The sequence below is a fragment of the Rana temporaria genome, chromosome 3 (assembly GCF_905171775.1).
Source record: "Rana temporaria chromosome 3, aRanTem1.1, whole genome shotgun sequence".
In the NCBI taxonomy this organism is placed as follows: domain Eukaryota; kingdom Metazoa; phylum Chordata; class Amphibia; order Anura; family Ranidae; genus Rana; species Rana temporaria.
In genome coordinates, this window is record NC_053491.1 from 441262847 (window position 1) to 441278724 (window position 15878).

Consider the following 15878-nt stretch of genomic DNA (forward strand, 5'->3'; position numbering starts at 1 on the left):
TAGGAGCCAATCAGCGGGTCCGGCGGCCACGATCGCTACGTGCCTATGTAAACAAGGCACACCACTGATCTGTCAGTGAGAAAAAGAGAGATCTTCAGATTCAGCTAAGCTGAAACACGATCTCTGTTTTTCTCCAGTGTAAAACACTCTCCCCCCACAGTTAGAAAGCACCTCCCTAAAACACACTTAACCCCTTGATCACCCCCTAGTGATAACCCCTTCCCTGCCAGTGTCATTTATACAGTAATCAGTGGCAATTTTATAGCACTGATTACTGTATTCGTGTCACTGGTCCGCAAAAAGTGTCACTTGGGGTCAGATTTATCCGCCACAATGTCGTAGTCGTCCGCAAAAAAAAAAAAGCTGATCGCCGCCATTACTAGTAAAATAAATAAATTTGCCATAAATCAAACCCATAGTTTGTAGACGCGATAACTTTTGCGCAAACCAATCAATATACGCTTATTGAAATTTTTTACCAGAAATATGTAGCAGAATACATATTAGCCTAAATTGATGAAGAAGTTAATTTATTTTATTTTTTTATTGGGAATGTTTTAGAGCAGGAAGTAATAAATATGTTTTTTTTTTTTTTTTATTAAAAATTGTTGCTCTTTTTTGGTTTAATCGCACACAAAAAAAAAAAAAAAAACACGCAGAGGTGATTAACCACTTCCCGACGGCCGTAACGACTTTATACGGCCGCAGGGTGGTTCTAAATCTCTGAGCCGCCGTGTTTTTACGGCATCCGCTCCTCCTGGCCACTGGGGGGCCTGTCAGGGAGAGAGGAGACCGATCTGTGTCTCATGTACATAGGGACACAGATCGGTCACCCCCCTTCCCCCACAGTTAGTAACACTCACTAAGGTACACATTTAACCCCTTCCTCACCCCCTAGTGTTAACCCCTTCAATGCCAGTCACATTCATACAGTAATTAGTGTATATTTATAGCACTGATCGCAGTATAAATGTGAATGGTGCCAAAAATGTGTCAAAAGTGTCCGATGTGTCCGCCATAATGTCGCAGTACCGATAAAAAATAATTCTGTCCCCTATTTTGTAGGCGCTAAAACTTTTGCGCAAACCAGTCGCTTATTGCGATTATTTTTTTTTTTTTACCAAAAATATGTAGAATACGTATCGGCCTAGACTGAGAAAAAAAAAATTTAGCTATTTATTACAGCAACAAGTAAAAAATATATTTTTTTTCAAAATTGTCGCTCTATTTTTGTTTATAGCACAAAAAATAAAAACTGCAGAGGTGATCAAATACCACCAAAAGAAAGCTCTATTTGTGGGGAAAAAAGGACGCCAAATTTTGTTTGGGAGCCACGTCGCACGACCGCGCAATTGTCAGTTAAATCGACGCAGTGCCGAATCGCAAAAAGCCCTCTGGTCAGGAAGGGGGTATATGTGCCCAGTAAGCAAGTGGTTAAATACCACCAAAAGAAAGTTCTATTTGTTGGAAAAAAAAGGACCCACATTTTATATGGGTACAACATCACACGACAGCGCAATTGTCAGTTAAAGCGACGCAGCGCCGTATTGCAAACAATGGCCTGGTGAGGAAAGGGGTAAAACGTTCCGGGACCAAAACATTTTATATATTGCACCTTACCAATAATTAGATGTGGTGGCTGCATTAATTTTCTTTTTTGGGTTTCTTCACTGTTTTCACCTGGTGATCTGGCCAGTACCACACCTCCTGTATTGGAGTGCCACTTCTCTGGATAAAGGAGTACAGGGGGCACCTTTGGACAGCAGCATTGCCAGTCTAGAGGGAGGGTGGTGTTAGACATACTAGCAGATTTAAAGGGTTGTAAAGGAAAAAGTTTTTTCACCTTAATGCATTCTATGCATTAAGGGTAAAAAAACTTCTGAGTATACCGCGCCCCCCCCCCCCAGGCCCCCCTTATACTTACCTGACCCCTTGAAAGTCCCGCGCTAGGGCCTCTTTAGCGCTCAGCCTGGCCGTTGATTGGCTAGAGCAAATGGATTGAAAGCAGCGCAGCCATTGGCTGGCGCTGCCGTCAATCACATCCCGAGGGGCGGGGCCGAGTGATACAGTGAGCGTCTATGGCCGCTCGCTGTATCACAGGAGCATCCCGTAAGGACTCCACACAATGCGAGGGAGCTGACATGACTGTGTGAAATTTTTACAACCCCTTTAAAGTGGACATTCAGTCATTTTTTTCATCTTTGCATCTATTTAATCTTCTGCCCTTGTTGTTTTAACTTTGGATAGTAAAACATTTTTTTCTGCCAGTAAATACCTTATACAGCCCACTTCCTGTTTCTTGTCTGGTCATTAGCCTAGGCTTATGACATCATGCACAGCTCTCTCTCTCTCTTACTTGTGAGAGTTTGCTAGAAAGGGAGGAGAGATGAGTCATAAGAGGGCTAATGAGATCTGAAACGATAGAGGTGTACCTCTGTGAGTAAATCCAAGAAGTGAACAGGCAGCAGCTTCAGCAGCCCACAGTTAAAATGGATGCAGCCAGACTTAGTGAAGGGAGATTTCTGCAGCATATTTGGCAAGTAGACAGAATCACAGTATATATATATATAAAATATGGTGGTTGGAGGGAAGCTTCAGAATGGCAAAGATGTTTTTATTACAAATTATGTGAGCGGACTGCACTTCCTCTTTAAGCACTTGAGCCCCGGACTATTTTGTAGCTAAAGGACCAGGCCACTGTTTGCGATTCAGCACTGAGCCGCTTTAACTGACAATTGCGTGGTCATGCGGCGTGGCTTCCAAATAAAATTGATGTTCTTTTTCCCACACACATAGAGCTTTCTTTTGGTGGTATTTGATCACCTCTGCGGTTTTAAATTTTTGCGCTATAAACAAAAATAGTGTGACAATTTTGAAAAAAAAAATCAATATTTTTTACTATAATAAATATCCCCCAAAAATATATTTTTCCTCAGTTCAGGCCGATATATTCTTCGAGATATTTTTAGAAAAAAAAATAAAAAATCGCAATAAGCGTTTATTGGTCGGTTTGCACAAAAGTTATAGCGTCTACAAAATAGGGGATAGTTTTATGGCATTTTTTTGTAATATTTTATTTTTTACTAGTAATGGTTGGTGATCAGCGATTTTCATTGTGACTGCGACATTATGGTGGACACATCGGACACTTCTGACACATTTTTGGGACCATTGTCGTTTTTACAGCGACAGTGCTATAAAAATGCACTGATTACTGTGAAAAATACACTGGCAGTGAAGGAGTTAACCACTAGGTGGCGCTGTAGGGGTTAAATGTGCATTAGTGTGTGATTCTTACTGTAGGGAGGCGTGGCCTGGCGTGACACATCACTGATCATCGTTCCCTATGACAGGGAACAGACGATCACTGACACTAGGAAGAACGGGGAAAGGTTTGTTTACACTTACCTCTCCCCGTTCTTCAGCTCTGGGACCCAATCACGGGACACAGGCGGCGATCGGGTCCGCGGGTCCCGCAGGCATGGTCACAGAGCTTAGGACCGGGTCACGAGCACGCCACTGGCAGCACACACGACCCACGGCTGGGCTCTTAAAGGCAAAGTACCTATACATGCTTGTGCCGACGTATGTCGTCATCGCGCGGTGGTCCTTAAGCTGTTAAAGGCATGAACAAATTGAGCCTATCCCCTATGGTTTGCTTTGTAGATGATCCAGCTCTGATTTGCAGACAATCTATGACTCAGGCACCATCTATTCCACATGACTCCTCATCCCAAGAATGCTTTGTGAAGCTGAGTATGCGCCCGCATCATCACCATGGGGGTGTAGCTGGGACTTGTAGTACTACAAAAGAAAGAGGGGTCCATCCTCACCGGCCTCATCCCCAGGTGGTAGGTGTTCCCCAGGCAGATCTCACAGCCCAGATCCCTCAGCTGATCAGCCGTGATCCCCTTCATCGTCCCCTGAGTCCCCACCGGCATAAACACCGGGGTCTTCACCGGTCCGTGCGGTAAGGTCAGCTCGCAGGCCCGGGCTTTGGTGATCGGACATTCCGCCAAGACCCGGTGCACTAACGCATGTCCTCTGGGCGCCGCCATCTTTCCAGTGACAGTCGGAAGTGACGCGTCCGTTTCAGCACCATGGTAACGGAGACAGACGCGCAGGCTGTTTCACGCAACTTTATTGTCAACTGACAAAATAAATCTGTGACTGTGCGTTGAGGACGTTGCGGTCTCCTGTCCCTGGAATGAGCCTGGCTTTGGCTATACATCCAGTACTCGTATAATCTACCAAAATAAAATCTGCCAAACAAAAAAAAAAAAAAAACTCATTGTATAATATGACAAAATTAAAAAAATAATCATTGTATAATCTGCCAAAATAAAATAAAAAATACTCATTGTATAATCTGCCAAAATAAAATAAAAAATACTCATTGTATAATCTGCCAAAATAAAATAAAAAATACTCATTGTATAATCTGCCAAAATAAAAAAAAAAAATCATTGTATAATCTGCCTTAGTTAAAAAAATACTCATTGTATAATCTGCCAAAATAAATAAAATACTTATTGTATAATTTGCCAAAATGTAAAATAAAATACTCATACTGCCAAAAAAAAAAAAATACTTATTGTAAAATCTGCCAAAAAAAAAAAATACTCATTGTACAATCTGACAAAAAATTAAAAATAATCATTATATAATCTGCCAAAATAAAAAAAATAATAATCATTGTATAATCTGACAAAATAAATAAAATACTTATTGTATGATCTGCCAAAATTTTAAATAAAATACTTATTGTAAAATCTGCCAAAAAAAATGCTCATTGTATAATCTGACAAAATTAAAAAAATAATCATTGTATAATCTGCCAAAATAAAAAATAAAATACTCATTGTATAATCTGACAAAATAAAAAAAAATAATCATTGTATAATCTGACAAAATACAAAAAATAGTCATTGTATAATCTGAAAAAAAAAAAAAAATCATTGTATAATCTGAAAAAAAAAAAAAAAAATCATATAATCCAATTTGATGGCTTTAGCCACTTCAGCCCTGGAAGGATTTACCCCCCATAATGACCGGGCCTTATTTTTGCGATACAGCACCCTGTTGCTTCAACTGACAATTGCGCGGTCATGTAATGCTGTACCCGAACTAAATTCATGTCCTTTTTTCCCCGCAAATAGAGATTTCTTTTGGTGGTATTTGATCATCTCTGTGGTTTTTATTTTTTGCGCTATAACCCAAAAAATTGCATCAATTTGAAAAAAACACAATGGCCCGGATTCAGAAACAACTTACGCCTACGTATCTATTGTTACGTCGCGTAAGTCGACGGATGCGCCGTCGTATCTATGCGGCTTATTCAGCAAACAAGATACGCCTGAATTTTGGCTTAATACGACCGACGTAAGTCTCCTACGCCGTCGTATCTTGGGCGCATATTTAAGCTGGCCGCTAGGGGCGCTTCCATTGATTTATGAGTCGAATATGTAAATGACCTAGATACGCCGATTCACGAACGTACTTGCGCCCGTCGCAGTAAGCTACGCCGTTTACGTAAGGCGTACGTCCGGCGTAAAGTTATTCCACATAAAGCAGGTGTAAGTCATGTTAGGGTATGGACGACGGAACAGCCGTCGTATTTTACGTCATTTACGTAAGTCATACGTGAATGGGGCTGGGCGTAGGTTACGTTCACGTCGTAGGCATTGAGCCGTCGTATCTTAGGGAGTATATGCGACGTGATTCTGAGCATGCGCGCGCATGCGCCGTTCGTTCGGACCTTCATTTACATGGGGTCACGCTTCATTTTAATACAACACGCCCACTACCTTCCTACTTTGAATTAGGCGGGCTTACGCCAGCCCATTTACGCTACGCCGCCGTAATTTAGGGAGCAAGTGCTTTGTGAATACTGGTCTTGCCTCTCTATGTTACGTCGGCGTAGCGCATATGAGATGTGCTACGCCCGCTCAAAGATATGCCGCTGTACGTGAATCCGGGCCAATATGTTTAAGTTTTTTCTATAATAAATATCCCAAAAAAATGTAAAAAAAATTCTATATCAGTTTAGGCCGATATGTATTCTTCTACATATTTTTGGTAGAGGAGTCTCTCTTGACAGGGGGGGTTTGCGCTGATTGTTTATCAGCACAGCCCCCCCCTCAGATGCCCACACTGGACCACCAGGGAAGCCCACTCTGGACCTCCAGGGAAGCCCACTCTGGACCTCCAGGGAAGCCCACTCTGGACCTCCAGGGAAGGGCAAAAAAAAGGCCAATTAAAAAAAAAAAAAAAAAAAAGGGCAGTAAAAAAAAAGGAATAGATGCCAATCAGTGCCCATGGTATCCATCAGTGCCACCCCTCAGTGTCCATCAGTGCCACCCCTTAGTGCCCATCCATGCCCAGTGCCCATCTGTGCCACCCATAAGTACCCATCAGTGCCACCCATAAGTGCCGCCTATGAGTGCCCATCTGTGCCGCCTATGAGTGCCCATCAGTGCCGCCTATGAGTGCCCATCAGTGCCACCTATGAGTGCCCATCAGTGCCACCTATGAGTGCCCATCAGTGCCGCATACCAGCGCTGCCTATCAGTGCCCATCAGTGCCGCCTATCAGTGTCCAACAGTGCCGCCTCACCGGTGCTCATCAGTGCCACCTCATCGGTGCCCATCGGTAGAAGTAGAAAACGTACTTATTTACCAAAAAAATTAACAGAAAAAAATAAAAACTAAATTTTTTTCAAAATTTTCGGTCTTTTTTTAGTTGTTGCGCAAAAAATAAAAATCGCAGAGGTGATCAAATACCACCAAAAGAAAGCTCTATTTGTGGGAACAAAATGATAAAAATAGTTTGGGTACAATGTAGCATGACCGTGCAATTGTCATTCAAAGTTCGACAGCGCTGAAAGCTGAAAATTGTCTTGGGCAGGAAGGTGCGTAAGTGCCTGGTATGGAAGTGGTTAAAAAAAAAAAGGCGGAACTCCGCTTTAATGCCTAGAGTGCATTAAGTTAAAAAACCTTCTGCCTTTACAATGGCTTTAATACATTCATCACGTGTATTCTTCCTGGAACCTTGGTGTACTTTTGTGTATTTCTTAGATCTGTGCATTAATCCAGAATAAAAATGTATCATTGTGTAGGAGCTTCCTGTAATAAAAACTGGTCACTGCTGCTCTCTCTTCCTGTGAAGGGAGACTGGTCTTGGCTCCGCCCCATCTGTAGTTTTCTGCAGGCATCCTGTAGTGGGCGGACCTGTGAGTCCCTCCCCCAGCTCTGCTCTCTGCACAGGCTATGCACAGCTCAGTGATGATGTCACCGCTACTTTTGCAAGGTAATATCTGAGTATGTAAAGGAATTTGATGCACACAAAGTGGATTTATATGCGCTTTGACTATTAACAAATCTATTTAAATGAAAGCTTCCGTGACTAGAGTTTTAGTGCAGCAAAGGCAAATTGTCAGTTTAAACTGGTAGTTAGGAGCTCACTAGATTACCGTCAGATCAGCAAGTATTTTTCTGTACTTGTAGCATTTTTAAAGGGATAACATGTGGGGAGATGTGGAAGTATTGTGTACTGAATATATATTTTTATTTTATCAAGATATACATATTAAAGTGGAGTTCCACCCATAAATATAACATTACATCAGTAGTTTTAAAAAAATGTCATTAGTCCTTTAAGAAAAAACATTTTTTTTTTAGATGCCTTCAAAGTGTTGTTGCTAGGCAGAATAGTTAATCTTCCCTCTTCCTGCACCTAGGTGCTTAATGCTTCCTAACCTACACCGCACAGACTCCTGGGAATGTAGTGGGTGTAACTTTCCAGGAGTCTGTGCACTCCCCAGTCTCGAAGAATCATGTGACTTAGGTTTCAGATCAGGTTTCAGCACCTGTACTGTCCATTACACTGCTTGTGCAGCACTGAGCATGTGCGAGATCTGCAAGGCTGAAATCCAGGAAGTCATACAGTCTGGCTTCATGATGCCCACACTTAAGATAGCCCCAGTCAATTTCTATTTTATATAGTGTCTAAATGCTGTAACAACCTAACAAAACGGACCTTAGTTTACAGACTAACTTTACTAGAATACATTAAGCTTGTGTATTACAGGGGTATTTATATTTAAAACGTGAAATTGTGGCCGGAACTCCGCTTTAACCACTTGCTTACTGGGCACATATACCCCCTTCCTGACCAGAGGACTTTTTGCGATTCGGCACTGCGTCGCTTTAACTGACAATTGCACGGTCGTGCGACGTGGCTCCCAAACAAAATTGACGTCCTTTTTTTCCCACAAATAGAGTTTTCTTTTGGTGGTATTTGATCACCTCTGCGGTTTTTATTTTTTGCGCTATAAACAAAAATAGAGCGACAATTTTGAAAAAAAAATAATATTTTTTACTTGTTGCTGTAATAAATAGATCCATTTTTTTTTTCTCAGTCTAGGCCAATACGTCTACATTTTTGGTAAAAAAAAAAAAAAAAAAATCGCAATAAGCGACTGGTTTGTGCAAATAGCGCCTAAAAAATAGGGGACAGAATTGGCGGCGAACTGCGATTTTTATCAGTACTGCGACATCATGGCGGACACATCGGACACTTTTGACACATTTTTGGCACCATTCACATTTATACTGCGATCAGTGCTATAAATATGCACTAATTACTGTATAAATGTGACTGGCATTGAAGGGGTTAACACTAGGGGGTGAGGAAGGGGTTAAATGTGTACCCTATGTAGTGTTACTAACTGTGGGGGAAGGGGGGTGACTGGGGGAGGTGACCGATCTGTGTCCCTATGTACAAGAGACACAGATTGGTCTCCTCTCTCCCTGACAGAACATGAATCTGTGTGTTTACACACACAGATCCATGTCCTTCTCTCTGTAACCGCCGATCGCGGGAGCACGGCCGCCAGGCACGCGCATCGGCATCCCAGTGATGCGGTGGGCGTGCTCGCGCGCCCCCCAGTGGCCAGGAGGAGCGGAGGCCGTAAAAACACGGCCTCCCAGAGATTTAGAGCCACCCCGCGGCCGTATAAAGTCGTACGGCCGTCGGGAAGTGGTTAAATCAAAGTTAAAACTCATTCCATATCCCCTGTTGGAGCCTGTGCATTGGAAACACAGGGACATTGGGTTTTGTCCAATGACTTAGATTGATTTAAGTGAAACAAGTATACACATGCCCACCAGTGCAGCAGACTCTGATTGGAATGGAGTGTCAAAAATTTACTCCCATCAAGCCGGTCATTGACCTTTTACAGGTGCAGTTAGATATTCAATTATGGCTTTTCTGTTCCTTGTTTTTTTATTTTTTTCCTTTTTTTTTGTACATATTTTACATTTAGGAACTAGTTACATTATAGACTATATGGGCACTTTGTTATAGGTGCTGGTTCTGTTCCCCTCTCTCTCTCTTTCCCATGCCATAGTGCATCTAACAAGCTTTAATGGAATGTATTTTGATTATTGATTATTAAAAGTGATGTAAATTAGATGTAAAAACATTATTGAAATATACAATGAACGTATATATTTTTCTTGGTATATGTTTTCTATACCGTATGAATCTTTGTGTTAATAATATGTTTATATATCATTACAGTATATAATTTGTGTTATAATTCTGAGGCCCTAATGAAGCGCGTAGGCCTTGTACCTGGATTTTCCAGTTGGGATAAAAACTCCGGACAACCTTACTGTAACTGTTTTTAACTAGTTCTTTTAGAACTTTTTTACAATGAATAATGTGTATGTTTAGAAAAAAGTTATGTTTATTTTTACATAAATGTCTATGTGTCAGGTCACCTGTGGCCAGGTGACAGATGCACCTCGTTGGAGACAGGAGTGCACCGCAAAGTAGTGAACCTAATAGCCGACTGCTGCAGATGGACAGGAAACATGAGCCCAAGATTCCCCAGGGCGCGGAGTCTAAGGTCCAGCAGGTGTTTACCAGAGCCTCTAGTGGTGAGGATGGCCTTCGCTGCAGCTGAACCCAGGTCAAGGCCCCTGGGGTCCCACAGGTCACGCTCTGTAGGGAGAGAGGGAAAGCAGCCACTGAGAACACAAGGGATAGTGATGGGTAAGCCGAGGTCGGGGCAACAGGCAGACAAGGGTAACCAAGGGACAGGCCAAAAGGTCAGGGTCACAGGCAAACAAGAGTAGTCAGGGACGAGCCAAAATCAGTAAACAGAAAGGTTAACATATCACACAGCAGACAGGAACAGCTAACAAACAAAGTTGAACAGCAAAGCAGACCTGCAGTGCAACAGTTAATAAAGACTTCCTGGGATGGCCTGGGGTGGGGCCATACAGGAAGGAGAGATGATAAAAAGGCAGCCAGAAGAGAGTCAAGCCTCTAATGGACACATGAGGAGAAGGTAAGCTGCCAGACATTATTGCATGTACATGAAACTATGATTTGTGTTTTCATTAGACCTTGCAATGTACATGTAAAGCCCCACCTTATTTTGTTCTAATATGAAGTATCATAAAATATATCAGTTCTGTAGTAAATAATACCATTAATGAGAATGTTACACAGTGTGTTACTGCATTTAATGACATGATCCCCCATAAAGTATAATTAGAATAGAAAAAGCTATGGGTTCAATGTGTGTACAGCTGGTGACTGTCACCCTTCAGCTGTCATGTGGCTCATATAGATCAAGCCTAAAAATAATCAGTGCCAATTTAAGATATTAGTATCCCTGAGTAATGATTGTTTATTTACCCACTTGTGTAAGTAGTGTAATATTTCTTCAGTTTTGCCACAGTGTGGATAGGTATAACTCCTGTGATTGGAAGGCTTCGGTCACACATGGGGCCGGGGGGGTAGTAAAACCAGACAGTTGAGGTTTTACTGCCCCCTGACCACCCACCTGTACACTAATATACAGCAGCCCAGGGCTGTACAAATGTATTTGAACACAGTAGTACGATAGTTATAGTGATAAATGAGGCAGTGAGGAGGCGACTTATTTGAATTTATGGGGAGCTGTGTACAAGTAGCCTATATTTGTGAATGGGGATGCAGCAACTGTACAGACTCCCCCCACACAGCCCAGTTTGACAGTTATATAGGGATGGTTGTGAGTTTCTCTTAGGCATGCAATTTTCACCTTAAAGTGTGCTGTCAATTGCCCAATTATGCATTATCACAATAGTTTATGTAGCCACTTTGGAGATTGGGTTCTCTGTTCTTCTGTTTCGACTCTGAGAACATCCTCAGCCCCACGACACACCAGGTTAGACAACTGCACACCACACTGCTACTGGGAGCACAAATAGAGATACCCTGCACACAATTAAGGCTCAGTATTAAAAAGCGAACATCAGACTTGTTAGTGGTAAATATCTCAATATCTTGTGTTGCAGTAAATAGCAGTATGCACGTAAGAGAGTAAGTAATTGATTAGATCAACCACAGTTCACTAGACAATATGTTAACTATGGTAAAGAAGTATAAAATTTAATTCTTTGTAGCTAAATTAGAATAAACCTGGTAATCCACTTTATCAGCAATATTAAATGGAATTAGAAAACAGCAATTATAATCAGTACTGCAATAACTCCTCTGTAAACAGCAATGACATTTAAGACTCCCTAAAGAGCTACCACTTACTATGGAAAATAGGCAAAGTTATTTTGAAACAGCTATCTGAATGAGCAGTCTTTAACCTAGTCTTCAGCCAGATAGCGTTGGGGCCCAGTCTTTACAGTGGTGCACATGAGTACATTTCTAGTAAAGTCTGAATGTATTAAATAATGCTGCTAGTGAGATGGGCAGTCCCTATATACCCAGTCTCTGCTAGCAGCAGCAGGTTAATACATAGGCAGTTCCCCGTTCTGCCTATCTGTACCACGATTGCGGGTGGCTGAAAGACATTGAGTCTGCAGGACCCACGGTCGGCAAGTGGTTAAAGGGCAAATTTTATTTTTTTATTTTGGATAAAGCAAGGGAGGGTTATAACTGCTGTCAGATTTCTCTTTCACCAACTGTGTCCCATTGCAGAATTTTCCCTTCACTTCCTGTCCCTGGTGTCCCATAGACAAACAGGAAGTGAGAGGAAATCCCTGCAAATAAAGTAAATTTCTTGGGGACCCCCAGGTCACCAGAACTAAAGTCCCATTGAAAAACTTCCCTTCTATTATTTTTCTGGGGACAACCCAATTTGGGATTTTCTTTTACTTTGCCTTTTAATGATAATTGTAAACAGGTCAAATAGAGAGGATAAATCTCCCTAACGGGGGTAAAGACAGAAATAATGGCTAACAGGTGTCCTAATCCTTTTCTACTATATCCAAAAATAAAAGTTTTGCCTTTAGCTATATGTTAACCCATTCAGCTGAAGTCTCTTGGGAGACACAGAAAGCAATGCAGCACTGTGTCCTACATTGCATTATGTCTCTAGCCAAACACCTAACTACATTTACAGAAAGCTCCTATAAAGGCTTATGAAAAGTTTTGTGAAAGCGATAAACTATGAAGGTGAAGGTTTTCTATATCTGAGACAGATGTTTTGATGAATAACAGATGCCAAGATTAAAGAAGGCATTTTGTTGGTCCATAGATAAGATATGCTATCAATGAAAAGTGTTTTTTAGAATTGTTACAGGGGCCAGAGAAAATCACCTGAAAAGCATTCAAAAATGTAATTTTGAATTTTCTTGGCAACTACAGAGCAACAAACTATATTTAGCTGGTTACATCATACACGATCATGAAGTGCAACTTGTCACTGAAGATTAATTTTCTACATTTACACTTGGACTTCTGTCCCTGAAAATCAAGGTGCAGTCAGCGACAAACTTGGTGAACTCACAACCTGCAATTCAGAACTCATGAATTGAAATGTAGAACTTGGAATTTGAATTTGAAATTTAGAAACTCCTAATTTAGAGTTCAAAACTTAGAATTTAGAATTTGTAATTTTCTGAATTTGGAACTCAATTTGGAATTTGGAATATAAAAATTTGGAATTCGGATTCTAAGAAATTTGGAATTCGGAACTCAGAATTTAGAATTCTCTGAATTTGGAATTCGGAACTTGGAATATGGAATTCTGGATCTCAGAATTTGGAATCTGAAATTCAGAATTTAGAATTCAGGACTTACAAAATGCACAGTATATTTGCCTCGGAATTTGGAATTCAGGACTCAAAACATGGTGGAACGTGAAATTTCAGAATTTGGACTTTTGAATTCGGAACTTAGAATTTGGAATTCAGAGCTCAGATTTGACATTTGGAATTCGAAATTCAGAAGTTGGTATTCGAAATTTGAAACTCAGAATTTGGAACTCTCAGATTTTGCAATTCAGAACTTGGAATTTGGAAGTGTCTGAATTTGGAATTCAGAACATGGAAATTAGCTTGACTCCTTCATCAACACAGATAGTATTGGAAGGAAAATCCCTTCTGCGGAGCCTTTGGGGTTGATTTTCTAAAGGCAAATAGTTTGTGCTCTGCAAGGCTGGTTTTGCTATATCTGAGGGGAGGGTTTATTTTTCTAACCTAGGTCTTTGCAAAAACACTAAGAAAAAAATTGTTTTCTATGTGCCCTGTTACCACCATAATGTTGATGTCATGTGAGTTTTTTTCTGCACAGAAAATGCATACATGTGGCAAATGTGATGTAAACAGGGCACATTGAAAACTATTGTCTTCTTTGTGCCCATGCAATGACAGGTGAAGAAAAATGTATATCTCTGCACAAGGCTATTTATGCTAACTACATCAAACATTGGTAACCATCCAATGCACGGACCATAACAGTCATAATAAATTCTTCTCTATGTTGGTCTAATGCTTTACTAACCAATGCATCTAACAGCTCTAGCACATGTGACACCTTTCTACATGAACTCAGAATTTGGAGTTTGGAACTTGGAACTGGAATTTGGAATTCAGGTCTTGGGATTTGATATTCGCAATCTGAAATTCAAAACTTGGAATGTGAATTCGGAATTTGGAACTCAGAATTTATCATTTGAAATTTGGAATTCGGAATGCGGAATGTGGAATTTGGAATTTGCAACTAGAATTTGGGATTCGGAACTCTGAATTTTGAATTTTTTTAGCTCGGAATTTGGAACTCATAAATTGGAATTCTCAAAATTTGGAATGCAGAATTTGGAATTTGAAATTAAGGACTCGGAATATGGAATTCGGACCTTCGTAGTTTGGAATTCTCCGAATTTGGAAATCAAAATGAGGAATTTGGAACTTGGATTCAGAATTCAGAACTCAGAGTTTGGAAGTCGGAAGACAAAACTCAGAATTTGGAATTCATAACTCAGAATATGGAATTCGGAATTCAGAACATGGAATGTTGAATTATCGATTTGGAATATAGAATTCAGAATTTGGAATTCAGAACTCAGGGGCAGATCCACAGAGAGAGTACGCCAGCGTATCTACTGATACGCCGGCGTACTTTCAAATTATCCACGTCGTATCTTTGGTTTGAATCCTCAAACCAAGATACGACGGCATCTGGGTTAGATCCGACAGGTATACATCTTCGTACGCCTTCGGATCTAAGATGCAATTCTTCGGCGTCCGCTGGGTGGCGTTCGTGTCGTTTTCCGCGTCGAGTATGCAAATTAGCTATTTCCGACGATCCACAAACGTACGAGCGGCCGGCGCATTCTTTTACGTCGTCTCTAGTCGGCTTTTTCCGGCGTATAGTTAAAGCTGGTATTTTGTCGCGTATAGTTAGACCTGCCATGTTAAGTATGGCCGTCGTTCCCGCGTTTATTTCGAATTTTTTTTTTTGCGTAAGTCGTCCGTGAATCGGGATGGACGTAATTCACGTCTATGTTAAAAAAAATGACGTTGTTGCGACGTCATTTAGCACAATGCACGGCGGGAAATTTAGAAACGGAGCATGCGCAGTTCATTCGGTGCGGGGACGCGCTTCATTTAAATGAAACACGCCCCCTATTTGCCGATTTGAATTACGCGTCGTTACGCCGCCAGAGATAGACTACGCCGCCAGAGATTTAACTTACGGCGCAAAATCTTTCAGGATTCGAACCAAAGCTGGGAAAGTTACGGCGGCATAGCGTATCTCTGATACGCTGCGCGGGTGCAGATCTCTGTGGATCTGCCCCTCAGAGTTTAGAATTTGGAACTTGGAATTTGGAACTCAGAATTCAGAATTTGGAGTCATTTTGCTTTGTAAGCGCCATGAGACATATTGTCACCACCAAGTGTGAAAGTTAGGGCTAAAGGGTGTGTTAGTGTTGAATTAGAGGGAAAGTTAGTGTGAGGGCTAGGACTACAGAAGTGATTAGGTTATAGGACATTCATGGTGCTAAAACTTTTATATAACTTGCTGTCACACACACCACCTCACAGACAATTTTGTAAAAATAAAAGTAGATTATTTGTAAGAACAATCACCAGATAAAAGCTTCATATTTCTTTTAAAATGGTGATCAAATTGATTTAATATGTACAACTGATAAAATGTTATTATAGAGAAAAATTTATAGAAACCAAACTACAAAACATAGACCAGTCACAAAAAGGTTTAGCCTCAGCCTTGAAGAGATTAAAAGGAAAATGACCAGACATGCTGACTTTAACACAATTGCATTGTGTTGTGTTTCCATTAAGGATTTATTGATTGATTTTGCTTGTTGCCTGGGGTTGGCTTTAATAACAAGCAATTCATGATGGATGCAAAGGGAAGTGATAGTTAAGATTGATCAACTCTTCCCTTTTAGTGTCCCTTCAACGAGACTTGGCTTGAAATACATATCTAGCGATCAATGTGTAAATATTAGTACAGCTATAGCTGAAAACCAATACAAGCATTGTCATTTCCCATCTTTATTTGTATCTATATCTCACGTCATGTGGAAAAATAAAAACAAGAAAGAAAGTAGACAT

At 40.9% G+C, this 15878-nt stretch overlaps 1 protein-coding gene across 1 annotated transcript in view; it reads right to left on the reverse strand.

Annotated features, from left to right (window-relative positions):
• Positions 1-4112, reverse strand: part of QTRT1 (queuine tRNA-ribosyltransferase catalytic subunit 1) — a 66698-nt gene extending 62586 nt beyond the window's left edge. The window contains exon 1 of the mRNA XM_040346447.1: positions 3834-4112. Within this exon, the coding sequence (XP_040202381.1) occupies positions 3834-4058 (225 nt within the window). The 5' untranslated portion in view covers positions 4059-4112. The remainder of the gene's footprint in view (positions 1-3833) is intronic.
• Between the last annotated feature and the right edge of the window lie 11766 nt (positions 4113-15878).